The sequence below is a fragment of the Psammomys obesus genome, unplaced genomic scaffold (genome assembly GCF_907164565.1).
Source record: "Psammomys obesus unplaced genomic scaffold, mPsaObe1.curated_primary_1811, whole genome shotgun sequence".
In the NCBI taxonomy this organism is placed as follows: Eukaryota; Metazoa; Chordata; class Mammalia; order Rodentia; family Muridae; genus Psammomys; species Psammomys obesus.
The window spans coordinates 3,519,451-3,546,198 of NW_026587556.1; the positions used below are offsets into that span (position 1 = coordinate 3,519,451).

The window sequence follows — 26,748 nt, forward strand, 5'->3', positions numbered from 1 at the left end:
GAAAATATTCAAGTATATTCAACATTTATTTTAGGAAGTAATGAGCATTTAATGTACAAAAGAGAAATAGTCCCTAGTATTGTGTTCTGTGTATGCAAATGTAATTAGGATGGAACTGTATGAATATTGCATAGGAGAATTCAGAACGTTGGCAATTTTTGTAGATAGTGGTAATTTGTTGCCCAGCATAGTAATTGTAGTCAGTGATGATGTATTATATTCTTTAAAAATGTAAAACAGCGGGCCTTAGTGTTCTCATTGTAGCATAAGTGTGTAAGCTAATAAATTTGTTAGTTAACTTGTTTAACCATTCCACAGTGTGTGTAGACATATGTGTATTTAAAACATTGCGTTGCACACCATAAATAAAATTTTGTTAGTTTAAGAAATAAAAGAGGAAGAGCTCATGTGCAAATTATTTTTTTAATTTATGAGTATTTTTCTTGTATTATGAATTTGTACCAGGTGCATGCTTGGTGCCTGGAAAGGCCAGAAGAGGGTGTCAGATCCTCTGGTATTGCAATTATAGAAGGTTGTTAGCTGTTTTATGGGTTCTGGGAACTAAATCTAGGTCTTCTGTAAGAGCAGCAAGTGCTGTTAAAAGCTGAGCTCTTTCGCTAGCCTTTTAAATTACTTCTGGCCATAAGATAAAACTATTCTGAAACTCTTTGAATATTATGTTATTTGTATGTGTGTTTTTTCTGAACGTTTGTACATTTTTCCTCTGTATTCATTCCCAGAATGTTTTACCTTGCTTTTTTTCTTTAATCTTAAAATGCCACATTGTCCTTTATTTGGCTAAAAGTAGAATAAGCTCAGCAGCTAAATTTCTTAAGTTCTCACTTACTGTTAGGAAATAACACTTCCTGCCTTAACTAAGTGTTGGGGTTTTAGGAGGGTAGGGTTTTAGGAGCCATATCTAGAGGAAAAATTATGTTCTATTCTATTCTATTATTTATCCTATAGTTTAAGGTTTATTTGTTTTCATTTTGTGTGCATGAATGTCTTGTCTGCATGTATGCATCACATGGATGCTAGGTGCCCATGGAGGCCAGAAAGAAGCCTTAGATGCCCTGGAGCTGGAGTTATAAGGCAGTTGTGAGTTGCCATATGGGTGCTGGAAACTGAATCGAGGTCCTCTGCAGGAGCAGCAAGGGTTCTTAACCACTGAGCCATTTCTGCAACATCCAGTTTACATCTTTAAAACATCCGTTTATCTGTTTTAAACATGGAAAGCAAGAACAGTTTTCTAAGTGATGGCGTATTTTTATTCTATGTAAGAGAGAAAGCCAGACTCTCCCTTAACTGCCATTGCTCACTAGCGTCTTCTCCCAGATGGTGTCATTTATGCCTGCTTACCTTTGTTTAGGCACTTCAAACTGGGACCAGTACTGCCAAGTAGGAATTACATAATGGGGTCAGAACGATGCCTGAGAGTCATAAAGAGCTAGGAACTGGTATCTAGCAGTTTTAAGTCAGTCTACAAAAATCACATATATTTAAAAATAAATTTATATTCATCTTTAAAAATCTTTCATATTCTGTTCATTTTGTAGCTCTGTCATGAGCACCGACAGTAACTCATTGGCACGTGAATTTTTGATCGATGTCAACCAGCTTTGCAATGCAGTGGTCCAGAGGGCAGAAGCCAGGGAAGAAGAAGAAGAGGAGACACACATGGCGACTCTTGGACAGTACCTTGTCCATGGGCGAGGATTTCTATTACTTACCAAGCTGAATTCTATCATTGATCAGGTAATGTTGTCATATCAAAGAATTGTTGATCAGTATATTACTGTTGGTCATTGGCTAGTAATGTGTAGGTTTCATACTTTCTGAGAATCTCTTTGAGTTAAAGTCCTATCTTTCATGCCAACAAGAAAATAGCACCATTTGTGAAAATATTATGTATTTTGTATTCTTTTCCAAGTGTCTGAAACATTTTAGAATTGCAAGTGGCCTTTTTTTCTAAAGAGGTTGTGTAAATAGGCTTTTTTTTTATTACACTTTATTCATTTTGTATCCCCCCATAAGCCCCTCCCTCCTCCCCTCCCAATCCCACCCTCCCTCCCCTTTCTGCATGCATGCCACTCCCCAAGTCCACTGATAGGGGAGGTTCTCCTCTCCTTTCTGATCTTAGTCTATCAGTTCTCATCAACAGTGGCTGCATTGTCCTCTACTGTGCCCTGGTAAGGCTGCTCCCCCCTCAGGGGGAGGTGATCAACGAGCAGGCCAATCAGATTATGTCAGAGGCAGTCCCTCTTCCCATTACTCTGTAACCCACTTGGACACTGAACTGCCATGGGCTACACCTGTGCAGGGGTTCCAGGTCATCTCCACGAATAGTCCTTGGTTGGAGTATGATTTTCTGGGAAGTTCCCTGTGTTCAAATTATCTTGTTCTGTTGCTCTCCTTGTGGAGTTCCCGTCCCCTCCAGCTCTTACTATTTCCCACTTCTTACATAAAATTCCATTCACTGTGCCCATCAGTTGTCCATCAGGCTCAGCATCTGCTTTGACAGTCTATACTGCAGAGGCTTTCAGAGGCCCTCTGTGGCAGGTTCCAAGGTTGTTTCCTGTTTTCTTCTGGCTTTCAGAGGCCCTCTGTAGCAGGTTCCGAGGTTGTTTCCTATTTTCTTTTTCTTCTGATGTCCATCCTCTTTGCCTTTCAGGATGGGGATTGAACATTTTAGTTAGGGTCCTCTCTTTTGCTTAGTTTGTTTAGCTGTACAGATTTTAGTGGGTTTATTCTATGTTGTATGTTTATATGAGTGAGTATATACCATGCGTGTCTTTTTGCTTCTGGGACAACTCACTCAGGATGATCCTTTCCAAGGTCCCATCATTTACCTGCAAATTTCATGATTTCCTTATTTTTCATTGCTGAGTAATACTCCATTGTATAGATGTACCACAGTTTCTGCATCCATTCTTCAGTTGAGGGGCATCTGGGCTGTTTCCAGCTTCTGGCTATTACAAATAAAGCTGCTACAAACATGGTTGAGCAAATGTCCTTTTTGTGTACTTGAGCCTCTTTTGGGTATATGCCTAGGAGTGGTATGGCTGGATCTAGTTGTCTGAGAAAGCGCCAGATTGCTTTCCAGAGTGGTTGTACAAGTTTACATTCCCACCAGCAGTGGAGAAGGGTTCCCCTTTCTCCACAACCTCTCCAGCATGTGTTGTCCCTTGAGTTTTTTATCTTGGCCATTCTGATGGGTGTAAGGTGAAATCTCAGGGTCATTTTGATTTGCATTTCCCTGATGGCTAATGAGGTTGAGCATTTCTTTAAGTGTTTCTCTGCCATTCGATATTCCTCTGTCGAGAATTCTCTCTTTAGCTCTATTCCCCATTTTTTAAGTGGATTACTTGGTTTGCTGCTTTTCAGCTTCTTTAGTTCTTTATATATACTGGACATGAGTCCTCTGTCAGATAAAGGGTTGGTGATGATTCTTTCCCAATCTGTAGGCAGTCGCTTTGTTTTGATGACGGTGTCCTTTGCTTTACAGAAGCTTTTCAATTTCATGAGGTCCCATTTATTGATCGTTGCTCTTAGAGCCTGTGCTGTTGGTGTTCTGTTCAGGAAGTTTTTTCCTGTACCAATGAGTTCAAGGGTATTCCCCACTTTTTTTTCTATCCGATTTAATGTGTCTGGTTTTATGTTGAGGTCTTTGATCCACTTGGACTTCAGTTTTGTGCAGGGTGATAAGTATGGATCTATTTTCATTACATGTAGACATCCAGTTGGACCAGCACCATTTGTTGAAGATGCTATCTTTTTTCCATTGTATGGTTTTGGCATCTTTGTCAAAAATCAGGTGTCCATAAGTGTGTGGGTTTATTTCTGGGTCTTCTGTTCAGTTCCATTGATCCACCATTCTGTTTCTATGCCAGTACCATGCAGTTTTTATAACTGTTGCTCTATAGTACAGCTTGAGATCAGGGATGGAGATACCTCCAGAAGATCTTTTATTGTAGAGGATTGTTTTAGCAATTCTCGGTTTCTTGTTATTCCATACGAAGTTGAGAATTTTTCTTTCCAGGTCTGTAAAGAATTGTGTTGGCAATTTGATGGGAATTGCATTAAATCTGTAGATTGCTTTTGGTAAGATGGCCATTTTTACTATGTTAATCCTGCCAAGCCATGAGCATGGGAGATCTTTCCATCTTCTCATATCTTCCTCTAATTCTTTCTTCAGAGACTTGAAATTTTTTTCATACAAGTCTTTGACTTGCTTGGTTAGGGTTACACCAAGGTACTTTATGTCATTTGTGGCTATTGTGAATGGTGTTGTTTCTCTAATTTCTTTCTCAGCCCTTTTGTCTTTTGTATACAGGAGGGCTACTGATTTTTTTGAGTTAATTTTGTATCTGGCCACTTTGCTGAAGGTGTGTGTGTATCAGCTGTAGGAGTTCCCTGGTAGAGTTTTTGGGGTCACTCATGTATACTATCATATCATCTGCAAATAGTGATAATTTGACTTCTTCCTTTCCCATCTGTATCCCCTTGATCTCCTTCAACTGTCTTATTGCTCTAGCAAGGACTTCCAGCACTATGTTGAAGAGATATGAAGAGAGTGGGCAGCCTTGTCTTGTCCCTGATTTCAGTGGGATTGCTTTAAGTTTCTCTCCGTTCAGTTTGATGTTGGCTATAGGCTTGCTGTATATCGCCTTTACTATGTTTAGATATGTGCCTTGTATCCCTGATCTCTCCAGTACTTTAAACATGAATGGATGTTGGATTTTGTCAAATGCTTTTTCAGCATCTAGGGAGATTATCATGTGGTTTTTTTCTTTCAGTTTGTTAATATGGTGGGTCACATTGATGGATTTCCGTATATTGAACCACCCCTGCATACCTGGGATGAAGCCTACTTGGTCATAGTGGATAATATCTTTGATGTGTTCTTGGATTCGGTTTGCAAGTATTTTGTTAAGTATTTTTGCATCAATGTTCATAAGGGAGATTGGCCTGAAATTCTCTTTCTTAGTTGAGTCTTTGTGAGGTTTATGTATCAAGGTGATTGTGGCTTCATAGAATGAGTTTGATAATATTCCTTCTGTTTCTATTTTGTGGAATAGTTTGAAGAGAATTGGAGTTAGCTCTTCTTTGAAGGTCTGGTAGAATTCTGCACTGAAGCCATCTGGTCCTGGGCTTTTTTTGGATGGGAGACTTTTGATGACTGCTTCTATTTCTTTGGGGGATATAGGACTATTTAATTGATTTACCTGGTCCTGATTCAGCTTTGGTAAGTCAAATTGATCAAGAAAATTGTCCATTTCATTTAGATTTTTAAATTTTGTTGAGTATAGACTTTTGAAGTAAGTCCTAATGATTGTTTGGATTTCCTCAGTGTCTGTAGTTATGTCCCCCTTTTCATTTCTGATTTTGTTGATTTGGGTGGTGTCTCTCTGCCTTTTAGTTAGCTTGGCTAAGGGTTTGTTGATCTTGTTGATTTTCTCAAAGAACCAGCTCTTGGTTTCATTGATTCTTTGAATTGTTTTATTTGTTTCTAATTGATTGATTTCAGCCCTGAGTTTGATTATTTCCAGCCGTCTACTCCTTTTTGGTGTGTCTGCTTCTTCTTTTTCTAGGGTTTTTAAGTGGGCCATTAAGTTGCTTGAATGAGCTATCTCGAATTTCTTCTTGAAGACACTTAGTGCTATGAACTTTCCTCTTAGCACTGCTTTCATTGTGTCCCACAAGTTTGGGTATGTTGTGTCTTCATTTTCATTGAGTTCTAGGAAGACTTTAATTTCTTTCTTTATTTCTTCCCGGACCCAGCTGTTATTTAGTAACAAGTTGTTCAGTTTCCATGTGTGTGTAGGCTTTTTGCTATTTCTGTTGTTGTTGAAGTCCAGCTTTATTCCATGGTGATCAGACAAGATACAAGGGATTATTTCAATCTTCTTGTATCTGTTGAGGCTTGCTTTGTGACCAACTATATGGTCTATTTTGGAGAAGGTTCCATGAGGTGCTGAGAAGAAGGTAAATTCTTTTGTGTTTGGGTGTAAAGTTCTGTAAATGTCTGTGAGGTCCATTTGATTCATGACCTCTGTCAGAGATATTGTTTCTTTGTTTAATTTCTGTTTTGTTGACCTGTCCTTTGTTGAGAGTGGGGTGTTGAAGTCTCCCACTATTAATGTGTGGGGATCTATATGTGGTTTAAATTTTATCAGTGTTTCTTTTACAAATGTGGGTGCTCTTGTATTTGGGGCATAGATGTTCAGGATTGTGATGTCTTCCTGGTGGAATTTTCCCTTGATGAGTATGAAGTGTCCTTCCCCATCTCTTTTTATTAATTTTGGTTGAAAGTCTATTTTATCAGATATTAGAATGTCTACTCCTGCTTGTTTCTTGGGTCCATTTGCTTGGAAAGTCGTCTTCCAACCTTTTACCCTCAGGTAATGTCTATCTTTGTGCCGTAGGTGTGTTTCTTGTATGCAACAGATTGCTGGGTTTTGTTTACGTATCCATTCTGTTAATCTGTGTCTTTTTACTGGAGAGTTGAGTCCATTGATGTTGAGAGAGATTAATGACCAGTGGCTGTTAGATCCTTTGATTTTGATGTTGGCTGTGTTCATAAGGTTGTGTGCTTGGTTGCTTTTTGTTTTACTGTAGTAAGGTTAATTATTTCCTGTGTTTTCTTGACAGAAGCTAATTTTCTTGGGTTGTATTTTCCCTTCCAGTGTCTTCTGTAATGCTGGATTTGTGTGTAGGTATTGTTAAAATTTGTTTTTGTCATTGAATATCTTGTTTTCTCCGTCTATGAGGACTGAGAGTTTTGCAGGGTATAGTAGCCTGGGCTGACATCTGTGTTCTCTTAGGGTCTGCATGATATCTGTCCAGGCCCTTCTGGCTTTCATAGTTTCTGTTGAAAAGTCAGGTGTGATTCTAATGGGTTTGCCATTATATGTTACTTGGCCTTTTTCCCTTGCAGCTTTTAGTATTTTTTCTTTGTTCTGTATACTTACTGTTTGGATTATTATGTGGCGGGAGGATTTTCTTTTCTGGTCAAATTTGTTGGGTGTTCTGTAGGCCTTATGTATTCTTATTGGCTTCTCCTTTAACTTGGGGAAATTTTCTTCAATGATTTTGTTGAAAATATTTTCTGGGCCTTGGAGAAGGGAGTCTTCTTTTTCCTCTATACCTATTATTCTTAGGTTTTGTCTTTTCATATTGTCTTGGATTTCTTGGACTGTCTGTGTCAGGAATTTTTTGGATTTAACATTTTCTTTGACAGATACATCGATTTCTTCCATTGTATCTGAGATTCTTTCTTCCATCTCTTGTAGTCTGTTGGTTATGCTTATCTCTGTAGTTCCTGTTTTCTTCCCTAAATTCTTCCTCTCCATTATTTTTTCCATTTGTCTTTTCTTAATTTTTCCAGTTCTATCTTTAGATCTTGAGTTGTTTTGTTTACTTCCTTCACCTGTCTGATTGTATTTTCCTCTTTTTCTTTTAGTTCCTTCAACTCTGTTCCTTTTATTTCTTTCAGTGATTTAATTATTTCTTCTCTGAATGCCGCAAGCTGTTTGGCTGCATCTTCCCATATTTCTTCATGGATGGCCATAATCTGCTTGTCTTTAACTTCCTCCATTTCTTTACGGATAGCCATGATCTGTTTGGTTTTATCTTCCTCTAATTCTTTACATATTTTATTTGTTTCCTCAATTATCCTCTTCATCAGCATAGATGTAAGGTCATCTTCTTGATTTTCTATTATGCTGCGTTGTCCAGGGCTGTTCGCCCCTGGATGGCTGGGTTCTGGAGATGCCATATTGCTCTGTCTTTTGTTGGTTGAGCTTTTACGCTGACCTCTACCCATTGGGCTGATTTAGGTGTTGGCTGTTAGTTTCTGTGCTTCCTGGAGTCCTGAGGTAGGGAGAATCCCCTTGGCCGGAAGATGATTTTTCCTGAAGGAGTCCTCCTCTGCTTTTTGGTTATGGTCACTGTATGGCCAGTGTTTCTCAGGAATTGCCACTGCTCACCCCAGGTTTATAGCCCTGAGTAGTAGCTGTGGTCTTTGTTAGGCAGGGGGGGATCTCCTCTTACCCATAGAAGTTCTCAAGACAGCTGCCCCACTGCTGGGTTTCTCGTTATAAATTTAGTGAGCTGCTGCTCACTAAGTTTTTAGGTACAGTCCTCTTGAAGAACCTGCTGATTCCCTAGCTGTGGGGTTTTCTCCCAACAGGGAAACTCAGTCTGTTTTCCTGGGGCACACAGTTCTGTCCGGGAAAGTGAGAGGTACGCCCAGCAAGTCTCTGGGCCAGAGGCTGAGTGCTCTGCTCTGGGCCTGGAGAATGTGCACCTAGGTTGAGTTGGTGCCTGGGGGCGCTGCTCTAGTCTGGAGGCTGGGTGCCTCACTCTGGACCAGAAGCTGTGTGTCCCTGTCTGGGATGGTGGCTGCAGGCACTACTCTGGTCCAGACGCTGTGGGTGCAGCCCTCTTGAAGGACCAGGGATTACCACAGTTTTGACAGTCTAGCTAGGGATAACTGGTTGATCCTTGGCACAGTATCTGAGGGCTGCTGTAATGGCTCTCTGGCTTTTGTAAGTCTGAGGATGCAGCTGTGTGTCCCTGTGTCCTAGGGGAACTCAATAATGGCGGCTGAGCACAGCACTCCTGTCTGCATTAGAAAGCTAAAGCCTAGAGTCTGTGTGAATCCAGGAAGTCTTTTGGTTCTGGGTGTCCTGAGCATTAGACCTGATGATCCCCTCCACTGGGGGTTTCCTTTTGCCAGAGACACCCAGTCTTTGCTTTGGGGACCGCTGTTCTGTCTGGGGTGGCGAGTAGAACCCACAGGCACAGATGCCTGCTTGTGGCTCCGCCTTTCTGGCCTTTGGGAGCCTTGACGGCTGCCTAAACTGGGTTATTTTTCCCGAGACCTTTTCAGGGTAGGGGTGTCGGCTGAGTGCTCTGAGATCAGACCAGCCGTTTCCCTCCTTGTTGGTTTGCACCTGACGGTGAAACGCAGTCTCTGGTGCCCTAGTGCCCTGGTGCCCACAGTTTTATCTAAGGCGGCGAATCAGGCGCGCAGGCAGGGCTCTGTGCAGGCTCCTGGGTCCCCGGCTCTGGGTCCAGGCTGGCTCTTGGGGCACCCGCGGAACCCGAGTCTTTCTAGGGGATGTCTGGGTGACCTAAGGTCAGTCCCAATCGTTTCCTGCTCTGTGGGGTTATCTCTCGACTGGAAAATCCAGTCTGTGATGTTCTGGGCCCACAGTTCAGTCTGAGACAGTGACCAGATCACCCTGGCATGTAGCTCTGGGCTGGCGACCAAGCGCCTGGCAGAACCAGGATCTCTTCTGAGGTTTAACCGGGTGAGTTAAAGCTGATTGAATCCCCCACCGTGGGGTATCCTCTCACCTGTGAAACACAATCACTTGTGTTTTATGGCCGCGAGTTCTGATTGCTGGTCACTGTGCTGATCCTGCTGTGCTGCTGCTCAGAATGGGAGTCCTCCCAGCGCCTTCTTGCCCCGCCTCTGTAGTTGGTTTGAACATATCAGCAATAAACTCCAAGTCACCAATAATACATTGTTACTACATTAAGGAAAGAAATAGAAGCACATCCCTGTGGTGTCATTTAACCAAAATCAAGGCCAGATTTGAATGCTCTACTTTCCTATGTCTTCCATCCTCTCTCTGTTTGCTGCATGGGTCTGACTCTGTGACTAAAGCCTATCCTGTGAATCTGTCCCTGGGTCTGTGTATGACTCTGTTTGCTTGTCTCTAACAGAGGGTTTTGTTTTGTCTTTATTGAACAGCACAGAAGGCATCACATGGGGAAGGAATGAGGGATACTTTACAGAAATCTTTAGCAAGGTTTTACAAGGGATTAAGTATAGAGTCCAGTTGACCCCAACTGACTCAGATAACAAATGGTCCTACAGACATCATTGTTTTTCAGTCAGTACCCAAATGTTACATTCAACATTTATGGTGGCTGTTCATTTTATAAGATTGCTTTCAAGCTGGGTGTGGTGGCACACACCTTTAATCCTAGAAGAAGCAGAGGCAGGAGGATCTCTGAGTTCAAAGCCAGCCTGGTCTACAAGTTTCTGGACAGCCAGGGCTGTTATACAGACAAACCTTGTCTCAAAAAAATGAATAAATAAAAAAATTAAATAATGGACAAAGTGCATGGAATCTTAAGTAAGAAGTGGGAAATAGTAAGATCTGGAGAGGACAGGAACCCCACAAGGAGAGCAACAGAACCACAAAATTTGAACACAGGGGTCTCCCCAGGGACTCATATTCCAACCAAGGAACATGCATGGAGATAACCTAGAACCCCTGCACAGATGTAGTCCATGACAGCTAGTATCCAAGTGGGTTCCATAGTAATGGGAAGAGGGACTGCCTCTGACATAATCTGATAGGCCTGTTCTTTGATCACCTCCCCCTGAGGGGAGAGCAGCCTTACCAGGCCACAGAAGTTGACAATGCAGCCACTCCTGATGGGATCTGATAGACTAAGATCAGAAGGAAGGATAGGAGGACCTCCCCTATCAGTGGACTTGGGAGGGGCAAGCGAGAAGAAAGGGGAGGGGGTTGGGCTGGGAGGGGAGGAGGGTGGGGCTTATGGGGGGATACAAAGTGAATAAACTGTAATTAATAAATAAAAAAAAAAGATTAAAAAAAAGAATAGGGAGAAGATGAAAAGATTGTTTTCAACCTCTCTATTGCTGCTTTCAACAAATGATTATCAGAGCATGCATACATTGTTTTGGATCAGGGGCATGGCAGAGAGCACAATTTAAGATTATAGCTACGCATTAGCTTAGGTTATAAGTTGATTACATGGGAAATCCAAGGCAAGTAAAGTTGATTGTTAAATTGTTCTCTTAAAGGCAGAAAACAAACAGCCTGAGTGTACAGTATGTCTTAGTTAGGGTTTTATTCCTGTGAAGAGACACTATAACCAAGGCAACTCTTATATAATTGGGTCTGGCTTATAGTCTCAGAGATTCGTCTATTATCATCACGGTAAAAAGCATAGCAGAGTGCAGGCAGACATGATGCTAGAAAAAGAGCTAAGAGTTCTACATCTTGATTCACAGGCAACAGGAGATTGTGTGCCATGCTGGGTGTATCTTTGAGCATAGGAGACCTCAAACCTGACCCCACATACTTTCTTCAACAAGGCCACACCTATTCCAGAAAGGCCATGCTTCTTAATTGTGACCCTCCTTATGGGCCAAGCGTTTAAACACATGAGTCTGTGGGAGCTATACCTGTTCAAATCACCACACAGTAGAACAGCAGTTTTAAGTATTTTTTTGTTGTTTTTGAGATGGGGGGTCTCCCTCTGTAGCCCTGGTTGTCTTGGAACTCACTGTATAGACCAGGCTGTCCTCAAACCCACAGAGACTTGCCTGCCTCTGCCTCCCACGTGCTAAGATTAAAGACATGCATTACTACATCCTGGCCCAGTCTTAAGTCTTTGGTGACCTCAAGACATATTATTAACTCTGGCTGTGAGGCTCAGCAAAAAATTATAGTCTTGTAAAATATAAGAAATATTTTCATTATAAGGCATTGCCAGAACTTTTAACTTTAATAGCATGAGATTTTATGTTTTTACATAGAAACAGGATTTTAATTCAGAAAAGAAATTTATGCTTTCAATAAAGATCAGAATGCAGTTTTAAAAGTTTGTGAATTTAGGGAACCTGCATATTCTAGAGTGATATGATCTTTTAGCTTTTATGCTTTTTTTGTTATTAATTTTTCTTTTTTATTTTAATTTTTCTTCAGTGGATCCTTTTCCTTCTTCACTCCTCACCCCCATGCTATTCAAAAGGTTTTACTATGTAATCTTCATTGGGTTAAAACTTAGTGGATAGCCCACACCATCCTAGAATTCTCGATCCTCCTGCCTCAGTTTCCTGGTACTGTAATAAAGCTTCTTTTTTAAAAGATACTATATAAATATCACCAGAAATATAATGTACTCACCAATAAATCTAATAAAGTATATATACAATACTTCTCTATAGAATTCTATAAAACATTATTATAAGAAGATTATAAAGGAGATTTAGTTAAGTAGAAAATTATTTAATTCTCATGTGTTCAAAGAATCAATACTGTAAAAGTAGATGTTTTCTCTAAATTGACCTATACCCTCCAATATAGTCCTAATCAAAATCTTTAGCTTTTCAACTAACATTGTTATAGAGCTATAGTTCACATATTACAGTCTTTATTCATTTCATATGCAAAGTTCAGTTGTGTTTAGAATACTCAGAAATATGTGTCCCATCACGTTAGCCAATTTTAGAACACCCTCATTATCTCAAAAAGACACCTGTAGTCCAACCATCCTCTGTCCTCCGTCTAGCCTTAAGCTAACACTAATCCGCTTTTGTGGCTGCAGATTTTACTTTCTCTAATAATCCATGAACTATCCTTTAATGTATTATTAAAATGCCTAAAATCATCCAAGTCCTAATAGCAACATTAGTTTTTCTAGTAATGTTAGTTTTGTTAGGTTTTAGGATCAGACATTCTAGTAGGGATAGTAGATGTTAACTTTGGAGTGAAGATATTTAGCCATTTAAAAGAGTTTATCTGTGTTTAATTGTTTCATTTAGGAAGTGGAGAATGGCAATTTGAATCTTTAAAGGAAATGAGTTGAACAAGAAAACTGCACATTGAGGAGCAGGCTATAGCTTTTGTATGAGTAGTGGGGACATTTCTTGAGTATTTGGGGGAAGGGGTGATTTATGCCCTTCTTCATCCATGTAGACCTTTTTTGCTTTACAAATAGACTACTGAGAGAGAATTAACAAAGTAAATATGCATATGTAAAATACATAGTTGAATGAATTTTGACAAGGATTTGTTATCTCCATGTCACTAACATCACACTCAGTGTTTCATCATGCCCCTTTCAGACAGCCTTTGTCAGTTGCCCTCTGTGCGGCAACTCCTGTGTTGATTGCTGACATCTAAGCATAACTCTGTTTTTCTAGAACTTTGCATCAGTGATCACAATTTGCCCTCTTGTGACTCTGAGATTGTTGAATCCATGCTGTTTCATCACAGTCAGTCATATTTGTTTGTTCATTTTTTTTCCTGATTAGTGTTTTGTTTGCATGTATCACAGTTTAACTGTTGACTTGTTGCTTAGATTTATGCATTTGGTTGTTATGGATAAACCTAGTATGGATATTCTTATAAGTCTGTGTTTACATTTTTCATTGGGCATGCCATTTACAAGTGAAGGATAGTTATTTGTGTACCTTTGTAAGAACCTGCAAGTTGTTTTCAGTGGTTGAGCCATTTTTTTTTCCTTTTTAAAAACTTTTATTTAACCTTTTCATTTTTTATTTTAAAAACAATGCCATCTTCAAATTATAAAAAAAAATAGATGCTAGTGCAACAGGACTGACAATTGTTTATGAGAAAAGTTAGTATTATTCCAGCATCCTTTTGGAGGTAGGCCTTTGCTCACTAGTTTTGTATGAGAATCTAGTTGTTTTATACATAGTGTCTCTAAGGTTTATGCCATCATTTTTCTAGTATTTAGCCATTTTAAGTGAGCATGAATATGTATCTAATTGCATTCCTAACAACTAAGGATGTGAATAATTTTTAATGTACTTATTGGCCATATGTGTGTGTGTGTGTGTGTATATATATTGGCCATATGTGGTCACTCCTTTTCTTAAAGAGATATGTGCGATGAAACTGGATGTGGTATGTATGTGTGTGTGTGTATGTGTGTATACACATAGAGAAATATATCCCATCCTATATGTAAATATCTATGGTAAAGTATAATTTATAAATTAGACACAGTAAAAGATAAACAGTAATTGATAAATAGAGTAATTGTGGGGATGTTTTAATAAAAATTACTTAAATTTTGTGAGTTATTACTTGAATTTCTTTTACTATAGTAACTAACTGTGGGTAACCAAAACCACAGAAAGTGAAACCATGGAGAAGAGGACTATTACGCCTTCTGTGAATGTCTAAGTTTGTTCCATTTTGAAGGTCATTTTTTTTTTTTTTTTGTCATCCAGTACAGTTCTTCATGTATTAGAGGAAAATGTCTTTGTTAGTGTGAAAATATTTTCTTTGTAACAGGTCCCTCCCCTCCCCTTTTTTCTCTTCCTTCCACCTTTCTTTCTTTTCTTCTCTTTGCTTTCTTTTTCTTTTTTTTAGATAAGGTTTTAATAGGCAGCTTGTGCCTGCTTCTAATTCTCCATCCTCTTTCCTTGGCCTACCCAGTACTAGAGTTACAGAGGTATGTGCCACTGTACCTGGCTGAAGTGGGGTTATTTTGTTTGTTTGTTTCTAAGTGCTAGCGATGAAACCCAGGGCCTCTTAGATGTTAGGTAAGCACTAAACCACTGAACTATACTCCTAGCCTAAACAGTGTCTTCAGAAAAATAGAGTTCATTTTTACAGTGGTATTTTCTGTTCTAAAAATTTCTGTTCTAAAAATGTCTTGCAACCCTAAAGTTGTAAGATATCCTACTTTTAAAGCTATTTTTATTTGTGTATTTATTTAATTTTACTGTAGTGCTGGGAATCAAAGCTATAAGTCTCATGAGTACAAGATAAGTACTCTTTTTGCTCCTGGGTTACCTCACTCAGGATGATCTTTTCTAGATCCTACCATTTGCCTGCAAATTTCATGATTTTCTTGTTTTTAATTGCTAAGTAGTATTCCATTGTGTAAATGTACTACACTTTCTCTATCCATTCCTCCGTTGAGGGAGATCTAGGTGGTTTCTAGATTCTGGCTATTATGAATAGAGCTGCTATGAACATGGTTGAGCAAATGTCCTTATTGAATGATGGGGCATCTTTTGGGTATATGCGTAGGAGTGGTATAGCTGGATCTTGAATTGACACTATTCCTAATTGTCTGAGAAAGCGCCAGATTGATTTCCAAAATGGTTGTACAAGGTTACATTCCCACCAGCAATGGAGAAGGGTTCCCCTTTCTCCACATCCGCTCCAGTATGCATCATCCTTGAGTTTTTGATCTTAGCCGTTCTGATGGGTGTGAGGTGAAATATCAGCGTCATTTTGACTTGCATTTCCTGAATGACTAAGGATGTCGAGCATTTCTTTAAGTGTTTCTCTGCCATTTGATATTCCTTTGTTGAGAATTCTCTGTTTAGCTCTGTTGCCCATTTTTAAATTGGATTACATGGTTTGTTGGTGTTTAACTTCTTGAGTTCTATATATATTCTGGATATTAGCCCTCTGTCAGATGCAGTGTTGGTAAAGATCTTTTCCCTGTCTGTAGGCGGTCATTTTGTTCTGATGACAGTGTCCTTTGTTTTACAGAAGCTTTTCAGTCCCAGAAGCAGAAAGACACAAATGATATACACTCACTTATAAGTGGATATTAGCCATATAATATAGGATAAACATACTAAAATCTATAGCCCTAAAGGAGCTAAATAACAAGGAGGACCCTAGGGAAGATGCTTAATCCTCATTCAGAAGGGCAAACAGTATAGACATCGGAAGTAGGAGAAGACAGGGAACAGGACAGGAGCCTTCCATAGAGGACTTTTGAAAGACTCTACCCACCAGCATATCGAAGGAGATACTGAGACTCAGAGCCAAACTTTGGGCAGAGTGCCGGGATCCTTATGGAAGAAGAGAGAGATAGAAAGACGTGGAGGGGACAGGAGCTCCACAAGCAGAACAAGAGAGCCAAAATACCTGGGCCCAGGGGGTCCTGCAGAGACCAATACTCTAAGGACCATGCATGGAGAGGACTCCCTGTTCAGATGAAGCCCATAGGCTGCTCAGTTTCTAAGTGGGTACCCTAGTAAGGGGTAGTACAGGAGCTATCTCTAATATCAACTCAGTGGTCGGCCCTTTGATCACCTCCCCCCTGGGGGGTGCAGCCCTGCCAGGCCACAGTGGAAGAGGATGCAGCCAGCCTTGATGAGACCTGATAAACTAGGGTCAGATAGAAAGGGAGGAGGTCCTCCCCTATCAGGGGACTAGGGAAAGGGCATGGGGGAGAAACGGGAGGGTGGGTAGGACTGGGAGGAGACAAGGGAGGGGGCTGCAGCGGGGATACAAAATGAATACATTGTAATTAATAAATATATAAACAAATTAAAACAAAACCAAACCAAGATAAGCACTCTACCAAGAAAGGAATATTCTCAGTCTTCCTGATGTTTTAGTACTGTTTTTAAGCATAGGTCTGTGATCTACTTTGAATTCCTATTTGGTAGAGCTTAAGGTAGGAGTGACAGTTCTTACACACATGCCCAAATGTTACAGCATCATTTCTTTTTCAGAGCTTTTTAATTTTCCTAGTTGAAAGCATTGGTAACTTTGGAAACATAACTTTACAGAGGAATCAGAGAAAACCCGAATAAACTATGTTCATGGACTTGGAGAATTCTATAGCGTTAGTTCTTCCAAATTAACTGTATACTTAGTGGTTCCTATCTGGACTTTCTATTCTGTTCGGTAGTTTGCTGTCTGTTGTTTTTTTTTTTTTTTTTATCAACACTGCACTGACTCAATTACCGTGATCTTTAATAAAATAAATCCAAAAGGCCAGCAAAACAGCTTAGTGGGTCAAGGTCCTTGCCACCAAGCCTAATGACCTGAATTCAGTTTTAGAGCACACATATGGGAGAAGAGAACTGGCTCTGCAAGTTACCCTCTGATCTCCACACATGCATAAGCCCCCCCAACAAACAAACAAACAGAAATAATTTTGTTTAACAAGTAAATCCAGAAATCAGGTCATGTAAGTTCTTTAATTTTATTCTAGTTCATCAGCATCCTTTCGATTTCCACACACATTTTATTCAGTTTGTCATTTCTGTAAAAATACTAAAAGTGCTTTCACTTGGGATGGTGTCAAATCTATAAATCAATTTGGAAAGAATTGGCACTATTGATTTCTCCCAGTCCATGAATGTGAATATGACATAAGTCTGTTAATTTGGGTCTTTTCTGATTCCTGTGCAGTATTATGTTTTCAATATCATGTACATTTTATTAAGTTGATTTAAATATTTTATTTTCTTTTGATGTTATTTAAAAATTTAATTTTCTTGTTTGTTGCTTATAGAAATAGAGGTGCTTTTCTTATATATTGATATCATGTGCTGTGCCTTTGTTAAATTAATTTATTAGGTTTCAAACTTTTTCTGTAAACTCCTGAAGATTTGTGTGTGTTGGCAACCATGTCATTTGTAAATAATGACAGTTTAGCTCTTCTCCAGTTTTTATACCTTAAGTTTTTTGGATTATCTTCTAGCACAGAGGTAGACGGATGCGGTAGGTGAGAGTGAACTTACGTGAGAGTGAACTTACAGCCTTGGACTAACACAAGGGAAAGTATGTATGTTTCCATTGAATATGGTTTGAGGATGTTTCCCCCTGTTCCAGTTCACTGACAGTTTATAGCCTTACTGCTAAGTTATGGCAAATGTCTTTTCTGCAGCTGTTAAGACTATCTTTATTTTTCCTTTTAATTCTTTAGTGTGGGTAAACTACACAGATAATTTTTAAATATTGCACTGTTTTCATTTCTGTGATAAGTCCCAATTGTTAATGATTTATTATACATAACAATCTATTAAATAAGTTATTCATTTTAAATGACAAAAGATATTTTTTTGTTAATGATGACAGATCTTAAGTTTATATTCATATATATACATACATACATACATACATACATACATACATACATACATACATACATACAAGGTGGGCCTGATTGGTTTCATAGTACAGTTTTCTTAGAAATGTGGGTTTCTTATGAATCTTAATGGGATTACCTCTGTATTACTACAGTCATATCTTTATTTTTGAGACAAAATTTTCTGTAGTGTGAATGTATAAAGTCCATGTGGAAAAGCTTCTAAAAGATTCTTAGGAGTACTTTTGTCTAGATGATAGTGCTTGGTGTTGCCTAAAGTCTTTCTGAAGCTTTAACAAAGAGTGTTGTGGACATTTAATAACCATTCTCTGTTTAGAGAGAATAGGAGCTGTCTGGGAACAACTACAGCCTGAAGGTCAAATCTTCCCGTAATTGAACTATTTTGATATGACTAAGAATAGTTTATGAATTTTTAAAAGAGTTGTTAAAAGAAAGAGAAAAATATGTGACAGAGGCCTTATATAATGTACAAAGCCTGAAATACTTAATATCTGATACCTTACAAAATGAGCTTTCAGTTCCTGGTCAGTTTAAGAACTAGCAATATAATGTCTGGCATCAATGGAAAACCAGTATGTGACTACTCTGAGATGTTAGACATTTGACAAGGCTGTATTGTAGCTCAGAAGTAGATGCAGGCTTAACATGTATAAGACCTTTGGCATTTGCAGAACCACTCAACTCCCAAACCTCTTTACAAAAGTTCTAAAAGCAAATTGAGAATAAAAATTTTTATTTGTATACAAAGAGTAGAAGAATCAGTAATATTTTTAATAAGACCTACATAGGACCAATACAAGCAGAACTCTCTACTGCTATTTCTACTTGATATTTTGTTTTATTTATTTTCTTCTTTTGAGATAGGGTTTCTCTTCGTAGTCCTAGCTGTCCTGGAACTTGCTGTATAGAGCAGGCTGGCCTCTAATTCAGAGATCCTCCTGCCTCAGCCTCCCAAGTGCTGGGATTAAAGGCATGTGTTACCATGCCTGGCAATGCCTTGTTTTGAAGAAAAGCGATTGTTAAGTGTAATTTTAAAGTATAATGACATTTTGAGCATGATGGCACATATCTATAATTCCAGCACATGGAGCACAAATACAGGAAGATCTCTGTGAGTTAAGGGCCATCTTCTGCTACATAGTGAGTTTGAAACCAATTTGCATTGCATAGGAAAACCCTGTCTAAAACAAACAAACAAAACATTTGACAGATAAATGGAGAAATAAAAATGCTGTTTTTCAATGTGGTGTGTTGAAAATGAAAACTATCATCAGGAAATCTTTTTAGCAAAGCAAACTTATTATGTATTTCCTTTAGCTTTAAAGCTATACAGTTATGGAACGGAAAAAAAATTAGGTAATCCTGCTGAAGAAACCTCCTAGGTGTGTGTCTGGGCTGGAATCTCAGCCTTTCCCTGACTCATTGCCATCCTCTTTCTCCTGTCATTACTGCCCCTGGATGCCTTGCATGGAAAGAGCTGTGCCTGGTACTTGGCAAGTACTTGTGACATGTTTCTTGAATTAAAAGAGACACCTCAGTGAGAATGATTTCATTATTTATTGTTGCTAGGGGGAAACTGTAAAGGCACGATTTAAGTGTAAGTGTTAAGTAAGGGAAGGTATGTTATAAACTTATTTCTATATGTTAGGTCATGAGAAAACCAGGGAGTGGCTCTGCATGGCCTGTGTGCCTATGGCATGTGTGGATCTGGCATAAGGGGACAACCCTTATTTCTGGATACTGTAGCTGTTATGCACACTTAGGACTGGATGTAGAACTAGGGCTTTGTTGAATTAACTCTAAGCCTACTTTTCCAGAGTGTCAATAAGTAAGAGAAAAATATTTATGGGTTTCAAAGCACAGAAGTACATGTGAGGTTTCTCTGAAGACCAGAAAGGATTAAAAAAAAAAAAGTAGGAATGCATTTCACTGGCCCTGATTCTATTACTTTCAATAGAATCAGGGCCAGTGAAATGGTTCAGTGGGTAAAGGTGATTGCTACAGAAGTCTGGTATGCTGGGTTTGCTTCCCAGAACTTATGTAAAGGGAGACAGAGAGAAATAACTCCACAAAGTTGTTCTTTGACATATACACATAAACTGTGGCATATGCATGCACAAAAACACAAAATTACTGTTATCATGGAGAACTATTTCAATAATGAGTTGTGTTAGAAATACAATAATTGAGTGTGAAATGAAGAATGTTACATTAAGCTGTCAGTGTGTCCCTCCTCCCCACCTAGGACTGCTCTAGCATAGTAGGGTCAAACCCTAAAGATCTGTACTTGCTCCCATCTCATCCTTTTGTGGGAAGCTGTAAGTTTGGTGAACTGGAGGAAACAGACATGAAATTCTTAGGGGGAGAGCAATTGTCTTAGGATGAAGCAAGTAGAGAAGCCTCACAGAACAGATATTGCTGGAGCTCGGCTTTGCATAGTGGTTCCAGACCATGTTGAGCAGCAAGCGAAGGCAGGAATGTCTGTTCACATAGCAGTGACGGTTTGCCAGTGTACTGCTGTAGAGCAAGAGCTCAACAGGACAGTGTGTCTTTTCCCTTAGCATGGTATGTGCTCATCCACGAAAGACTCAGATTTGGACGACTCTGAAGGGTTAATGAGCTAAAAAATAGTTGCTTTATTTAAGACTGGTAATCTTTTTTTTTTTTTTAACTCCTTTGACTCTTCAGCCTAACGTAGTAGGTCTGCACACTCTCATCATTCCACTATCGCTCCATTAAAGCTGTGATTTTTTTTTTTTTTTTACCAGCACCCTTCAATTGCTAAAGGCTTTTCAGCCATCATCTTACATAGTTCATAAATGACAGCTTTCATGCTGTTGACTGCCCTTTCTTTCACTGCTCTCTTCTGTGGGTTCTCTGATTCCACCTCTCTCTGTAACAGTTTGTCAATCTGCTCACCAGGCTTCCTTCAGCACAGCATGCCCTTAAATTCTTAAAGACTTGGCGCTCTGAATCGCATTGTCATCAGTTCTCTCCCATCATTCTGCCTGCTCTCTGGAAAACACTCAAATGATTTTCTTCCAAGCATCCACTCAAATGATTTTCATATCTTATCCAGATCTATATAGTATCTGTCTGCTAAAATTGTCTCTATTTAGATGCACCATTGTTGTCTCAGATTGCATATGTCTAAAAAGTGAATCTGGGCCAATGAGATGATCAGCAGGTAAAGGCATTTGCTGTTAAGCCTAACAGCATATGCACACTATATATAATTAAAAAAATTTAAGTCAATATTTCATCTTTACCCTAACATAGTACCCCTCTTAGATTTTCTGTCTTGGTGAAAATATTATAGGGGACCTAGTTACCTAAGCCAGAAACCTTTGAGGAGTCTTTTTTCCCCACTTGTGTATCATTGAAAAGCAACTGTGAGCCATTGTGGTTCTGCCACGTAGTTTCTCATATGTCTCTCTGTCTGTTGTCGAGTTACTTAGTTATTCTTGAATATGGGCCATTGTGACCTTGCTGCTAACATTGGCTGTTCCTACTTACCCCAGTTCTGCCCAGCAAACCCCGTGCCATCCAGCTCCCCTCCCCAAAGATTGGCATGAGAAGGAGTAGCTCCTGGCTTAACTGTTCATTAAATACTTGACCACTGCTGGGCATGGTTGCACATACCTGTAATCCCAGCATTTGGGGAGGCAGAGGCAGGCTTGTCTCTATGAGTTCTAGGTGATCCTGATCTACAAAGTGAGTCCAGGGCAGCCATGGCTACACAGAGAAACTCTGTCTCAAAAAACAAAAAAACCAACCAACCAAACAAACAAAAAAAATAAAGAGCAAAAACTTGACCACCCATGTCTCAGGTGTCCCAGGTGTAGCTGCCTAATTGCAGCCCTACTTCAACACTTCTTATGATTGTCTTTTTCTTTCTGGACTTTTAAACTGAAACACCAGATCCATGCTAGGGTTCCTTTCCATACTGGGGAATTAACTACATGCCTTCTGTTGTTCTGCTAGTGTGTATATATTGAATGGATCAAATAAAAGGGCCTTTTCCAACATGGACCATTTACTTCAAAAAGAATAAGATAACAAGTCCTGCATGTGCAGTTAACATATTTAATTGTCTTCACTGATAAATCTTTTCATATGTATTATTAATGTTGCTTTTAAATTTGCTTTCTATGTTTTACATTTAACTACATGAAGACTTAACATTTTCCTAGTAACTTTGTTATTAGTTTACTAACTTATTGGTTTAAATTTTTTATTTTTACTTAACAAGTCTGTTTATTCATAGGTGAGGAATTCTTGCAATGTGCATGGGAGCAGTAACAGCTCTTCTTGGGAAGATTAGCGAGAATGTGCTACATACCATCACATAATCTTACCTTCTTCCATGGTTGGAAAGGCTTATAAATTGAAAAGTCACCACAGTTGACTTAGACTTAAAATAGATCAATTTGATCCTCAGTTTCTCAGATGCAACTTATTTTTTAAAGGAAAACAGTTGGTTTGGGTTCAGTTGAATACATGATGTTAGGAGTCAATGTGACTTTTTTCTCTTACACAGGCTCTGACATGCAGAGAAGAACTCTTGACTCTTCTTCTGTCGCTCCTTCCCTTGGTGTGGAAGATACCTGTCCAGGAACAGCAGGCAACAGGTAGGTACCTTTTCACAGGCCACTTGTGTTACCAAGTCCTATTGGGAAAATGAGTTTATTTGCAAAGCTACTTCTACCTTATTAGTTAATGCGCCTCAGATGCAGAGCAGCAGATACTGCAGTGATTTATTATATACCTAGTTTGAAAAATTCATTAGCAAGCACATTTTTATTTCTTCCAGTAACATAAAAAACTGTGGTGCTTCTTAGAGGCCTACACAAATGACAAATGCAAAGTACACGAAGAAGCAGAGTATTTACCAGAAGTTACTAGGCGTGCCGTAGCATTAGGAAAATGAGTTGTGAAGAGTTTGATGAAAGGAATCAAGCTCTTCGCTTAATGACTGCTGTCACGGGTGCTCTAAAAGTAACAGTGTTTTCTTTAGTTCTACCTATATTATATTTTAATACCTTGTTTATACTTTAATGCATATCTGACATAGAGCATTTTAAAGGAATATATTTAAAGACTTCTAATATTGTTTTCCTGATTATTTATTGATTCAGTAACTACTCTTGGATATTCTGAATTTGTAGAATTAAAAATTTGTTAACCACTTAAGGCAAACTTGATTTGTGCCATTTTAGGGAAGTTGTTTTTATTGCCAGCACCTTATATTTTGGTGGAATTAGTCCCTTTTACCCTCATCTACTTCCCTCTCCTAAATAAAACATAAGATTCTATTAACTTACATTAATTCTGTTTATTCCTCCTAACTTATAACTGTTTTGTCTGGACTATTGTACATATGACTGCAAAGAGGAACATGCACTTAATTAGATCCTTTCTCTAAGAAATGCTCGTTGAGCACTGCCCCAAGCCCCGGGGACTCAGGATGCACTGCTGTTGTCTCTACACCTGGCTAGTTCAGGGAGCAAGGCCCTAGAGAAATACTTTGAAGGACTCTTTTAACCCTAGTCTTGATGAATACTTGCTATGTACTGTATGCTTTTGAATTAATTTAGGTGAATGAGTTGAAAAATATTGAAGTTCTGAGATGCTATAAACTAACACTATGTCTTAATTATAGCGTAACTAAAGGCTTATAAGTGGTGAGCATAGCAGCTGGATAATTCAGTCTCATATTTTAAAGTTAGAATGCAGAATATAGGTTCAACTCAGGTCTGCTTTCCTTATTTATTATTATTATTTTTTTTTGTTTATTTTTTGCTCAAAATCAATTTATATCCCTTCAGCTAATGCCACCTGGTGTTGAGAGTTAAAAGGATAAGTGTGGGCAGAAGTGACCCACAGACATGACTAGGGAAAGCAGGCTTGCAGGAAAATTATGCCAGGCCATACTCAGAATGTGTGTTGTGAGTGTTATTGCCCAAACATGTTGAGTTTAACTGGTACTGACATGGTCCAACCCTTGTTTTTTTTTTTTTTTGTTTTGTTTTGTTTTGTTTTGTTTTTTAATTTTATCAGATTTTAACCTGCCACTGTCATCTGATATAATCCTGACCAAAGAAAAGAACTCAAGTTTGCAAAAATCAACTCAGGGAAAATTATATTTAGAAGAGAGTGCTCCATCTGGTCAGGTTTCTGCAAAAGTAAACCTTTTTCGAAAAAGCAGACGACAGCGTAAAAGTACCCATCGCTATTCTGTAAGAGATGCAAGAAAGACACAGCTCTCCACCTCTGACTCCGAAGGCAACTCAGATGAGAAAAGTACAGTTGTGAGTAAGCACAGGAGGTCCCACGCGCTGCCACGGTTCCTGATGCAGTCTCCTAAGGAAGACCACCTCATAGCCAAACTCGAACCCTCTACAACCAAAGAACAGGCCTTTTTTGACACCATGGCTTTGGAAAACTCCAGAGAAATCGTTCTGAGGCAGGCTTCAAATGGTGACATATTGAGTGAGCCAGCTGCCTTGTCTATTCTCAGCAACATGAATAACTCTCCCTTTGACTTATGCCATGTTTTGTTATCTCTATTGGAAAAAGTTTGTAAATTTGACATTGCTTTGAATCATAATTCTTCCCTAGCAGCCAGCGTAGTACCCACACTGACTGAGTTCTTAGCGGGCTTTGGGGACTGCTGTAACCAGAGTGGCACTTTGGAGAGACAAATGGTTTCTGCGGGTTGGACAGAAGAGCCGGTGGCTTTGGTTCAACGGATGCTCTTTCGGACTGTGCTGCATCTCATGTCAGTAGATGTTAGCACTGCAGAGGCGATGCCAGAAAGTCTCAAAAAAAATTTGACTGAATTGCTTAGGGCGGCTTTAAAAATTAGAGCTTGCTTGGAAAAGCAGCCTGACCCTTTCTCACCAAGACAGAAGAAAACACTACAGGAGGTCCAGGAGGGCTTTGTATTTTCCAAGTGTCGCCACAGAGCCCTTCTTCTGCCTGAGCTTCTGGAAGGAGTTCTACAGCTCCTGATCTCTTGTCTTCAGAGTGCAGCTTCAAATCCCTTTTACTTCAGTCAAGCCATGGATTTAGTTCAAGAATTTATTCAGCACCAAGGATTTAATCTGTTTGAAACAGCAGTTCTTCAGATGGAATGGCTACTTTCAAGGGATGGTGTTCCTTCGGAGGCTGCAGAACATTTGAAAGCCCTGATAAACAGTGTAATGAAAATAATGAGCACCGTCAAAAAGGTGAAATCAGAGCAACTTCATCACTCCATGTGCACGAGAAAAAGGCACCGGCGTTGTGAGTACGCCCACTTGATGCAACACCACCGCGATCTCTCAGGTCTCCTGGTTTCAGCTTTTAAAAACCAACTTTCTAAAAGCCCCTTTGAAGAGACTGCAGAGGGAGATGTGCGGTACCCTGAGCGGTGCTGCTGCATCGCTGTGTGTGCTCACCAGTGCTTGCGCTTGCTGCAGCAGGCTTCCCTGAGCACCACCTGTATCCAGATCCTATCGGGTGTACACAGTGTTGGAATCTGTTGTTGTATGGATCCTAAGTCTGTGATTGTCCCTCTACTCCATGCTTTTAAAGTGCCAGCACTGAAAAGTTTTCAGCAGCATATACTGAATGTCCTTAGCAAACTTCTTTTGGATCAGTTAGGAGGAGCAGAGATATCACAGAGAGTTAAAAAAGCAGCTTGTAATATCTGTACTGTGGACTCTGACCAACTGACTAAGTTAGAAGAGACTCTGCAAGGCACCTTGTATGGTGGTGGCCCTTCCTCTGGCTTTCCCTGTCCTTCTTACAGATTTCAAGGGATCCTGCCCAGCAGTGGGTCTGAAGACCTGTTGTGGAAATGGGATGCATTAGAGGCTTATCAGAACTTTGTCTTTCAAGAAGACAGATTATGTAACATCCAGATTGCAAATCATATTTGCAGTTTAATCCAGAAAGGCAATGTAGTTGTTCAGTGGAAATTGTATAATTATGTTTTTAATCCTGTGCTCCAAAGAGGAGTTGAATTAGTGCATCAGTGTCAACATCTAGGCATTACTTCAGCTCAGTCTCACATGTGTGGCCAACTGGAACAGTATTTGCCTCAGGAGGTGCTTCAGATTTACTTAAAAACTCTGCATGTCCTACTTAAATCCAGGTTTGTATGTGTGCATATGTTTTACAGTTGAAAGAATACTTTTGAACATGGGATGAAGTGTGAGTGTTTGAATTTCTAACCAGGATGTGTTCAGGGCCTCACCCCTGGTGTAGTTGTAGTTACTGTGTTGCTATCAAGGATTTAGTTTGTCAACAAAGAAAACACACATCCCATGTCATGTTTTAAACACTTTTAAATTTACTTGTCTGGGGGTAGTTAGAGGAGAGAGATTAGAGATACTGGTTTTTAACTTCTCAATGTAAAAAATAAAATTTTGACTCTGTGAAACAAAGGTATCCAAGAGCAAAGGTCAGTTCTAATGAATTGTTTTGTATTTACTATGTAGAGAAGCTATTATAAACCATTACAATGTTTATAAAGTTTATGTTAGAACAGAAAAAAAAGCTTACAATATTTTATGAGTAAAATATAAAACTTAAAGTCGTATTCATGTATTTACAACAAAGTAAAATCTGTACATATATGAAATGTTTCATTTCTGAGTCAATAGCATTAAGGAAATAATTTCTTAATCAGACAAAGTAGAAAATACAGATAAGCAGAAAGAAAGTTTAAACTGAATTCTATCAATGAATTTTCCAACTTTTGTGATTGTTAATGTTGGAGTACTTTAAAATGATGTGTAAGTGAAGTTTTCTTTTAATAGGTTGATATCATTTTAAAATAACATAAAATATAACCTGTCATAGTATCTTCATGTGTATAGTACTTTTTGGTTCATCTTAATACAGCTGCTTTAAAATTGACATTGATTCTACCAAGCTGTGCTTATCTTTTATATTTGTGCTGTTGACTTTGATGAATTCACCAAATTAGAAGAGAACTATAGAGAAACTTGTATGATGCTAAACCTTTATATAAAAGAATATATAATATAATATAATATAATATAATATAATATAATATAATATAAT

At 39.0% G+C, this 26,748-nt stretch overlaps 1 protein-coding gene across 1 annotated transcript in view; it reads left to right on the top strand.

The window, feature by feature from the left end:
- The window catches only part of Lyst (lysosomal trafficking regulator), a 166,680-nt gene that overhangs the window by 25,347 nt on the left and 114,585 nt on the right, over positions 1 to 26,748 (top strand). Inside the window, exons 3-5 of the mRNA XM_055603918.1 lie at positions 1,557 to 1,755; positions 22,214 to 22,304; positions 23,734 to 25,813. Coding sequence (XP_055459893.1) covers positions 1,557 to 1,755; positions 22,214 to 22,304; positions 23,734 to 25,813 — 2,370 coding nt within the window. The remainder of the gene's footprint in view (positions 1 to 1,556; positions 1,756 to 22,213; positions 22,305 to 23,733; positions 25,814 to 26,748) is intronic.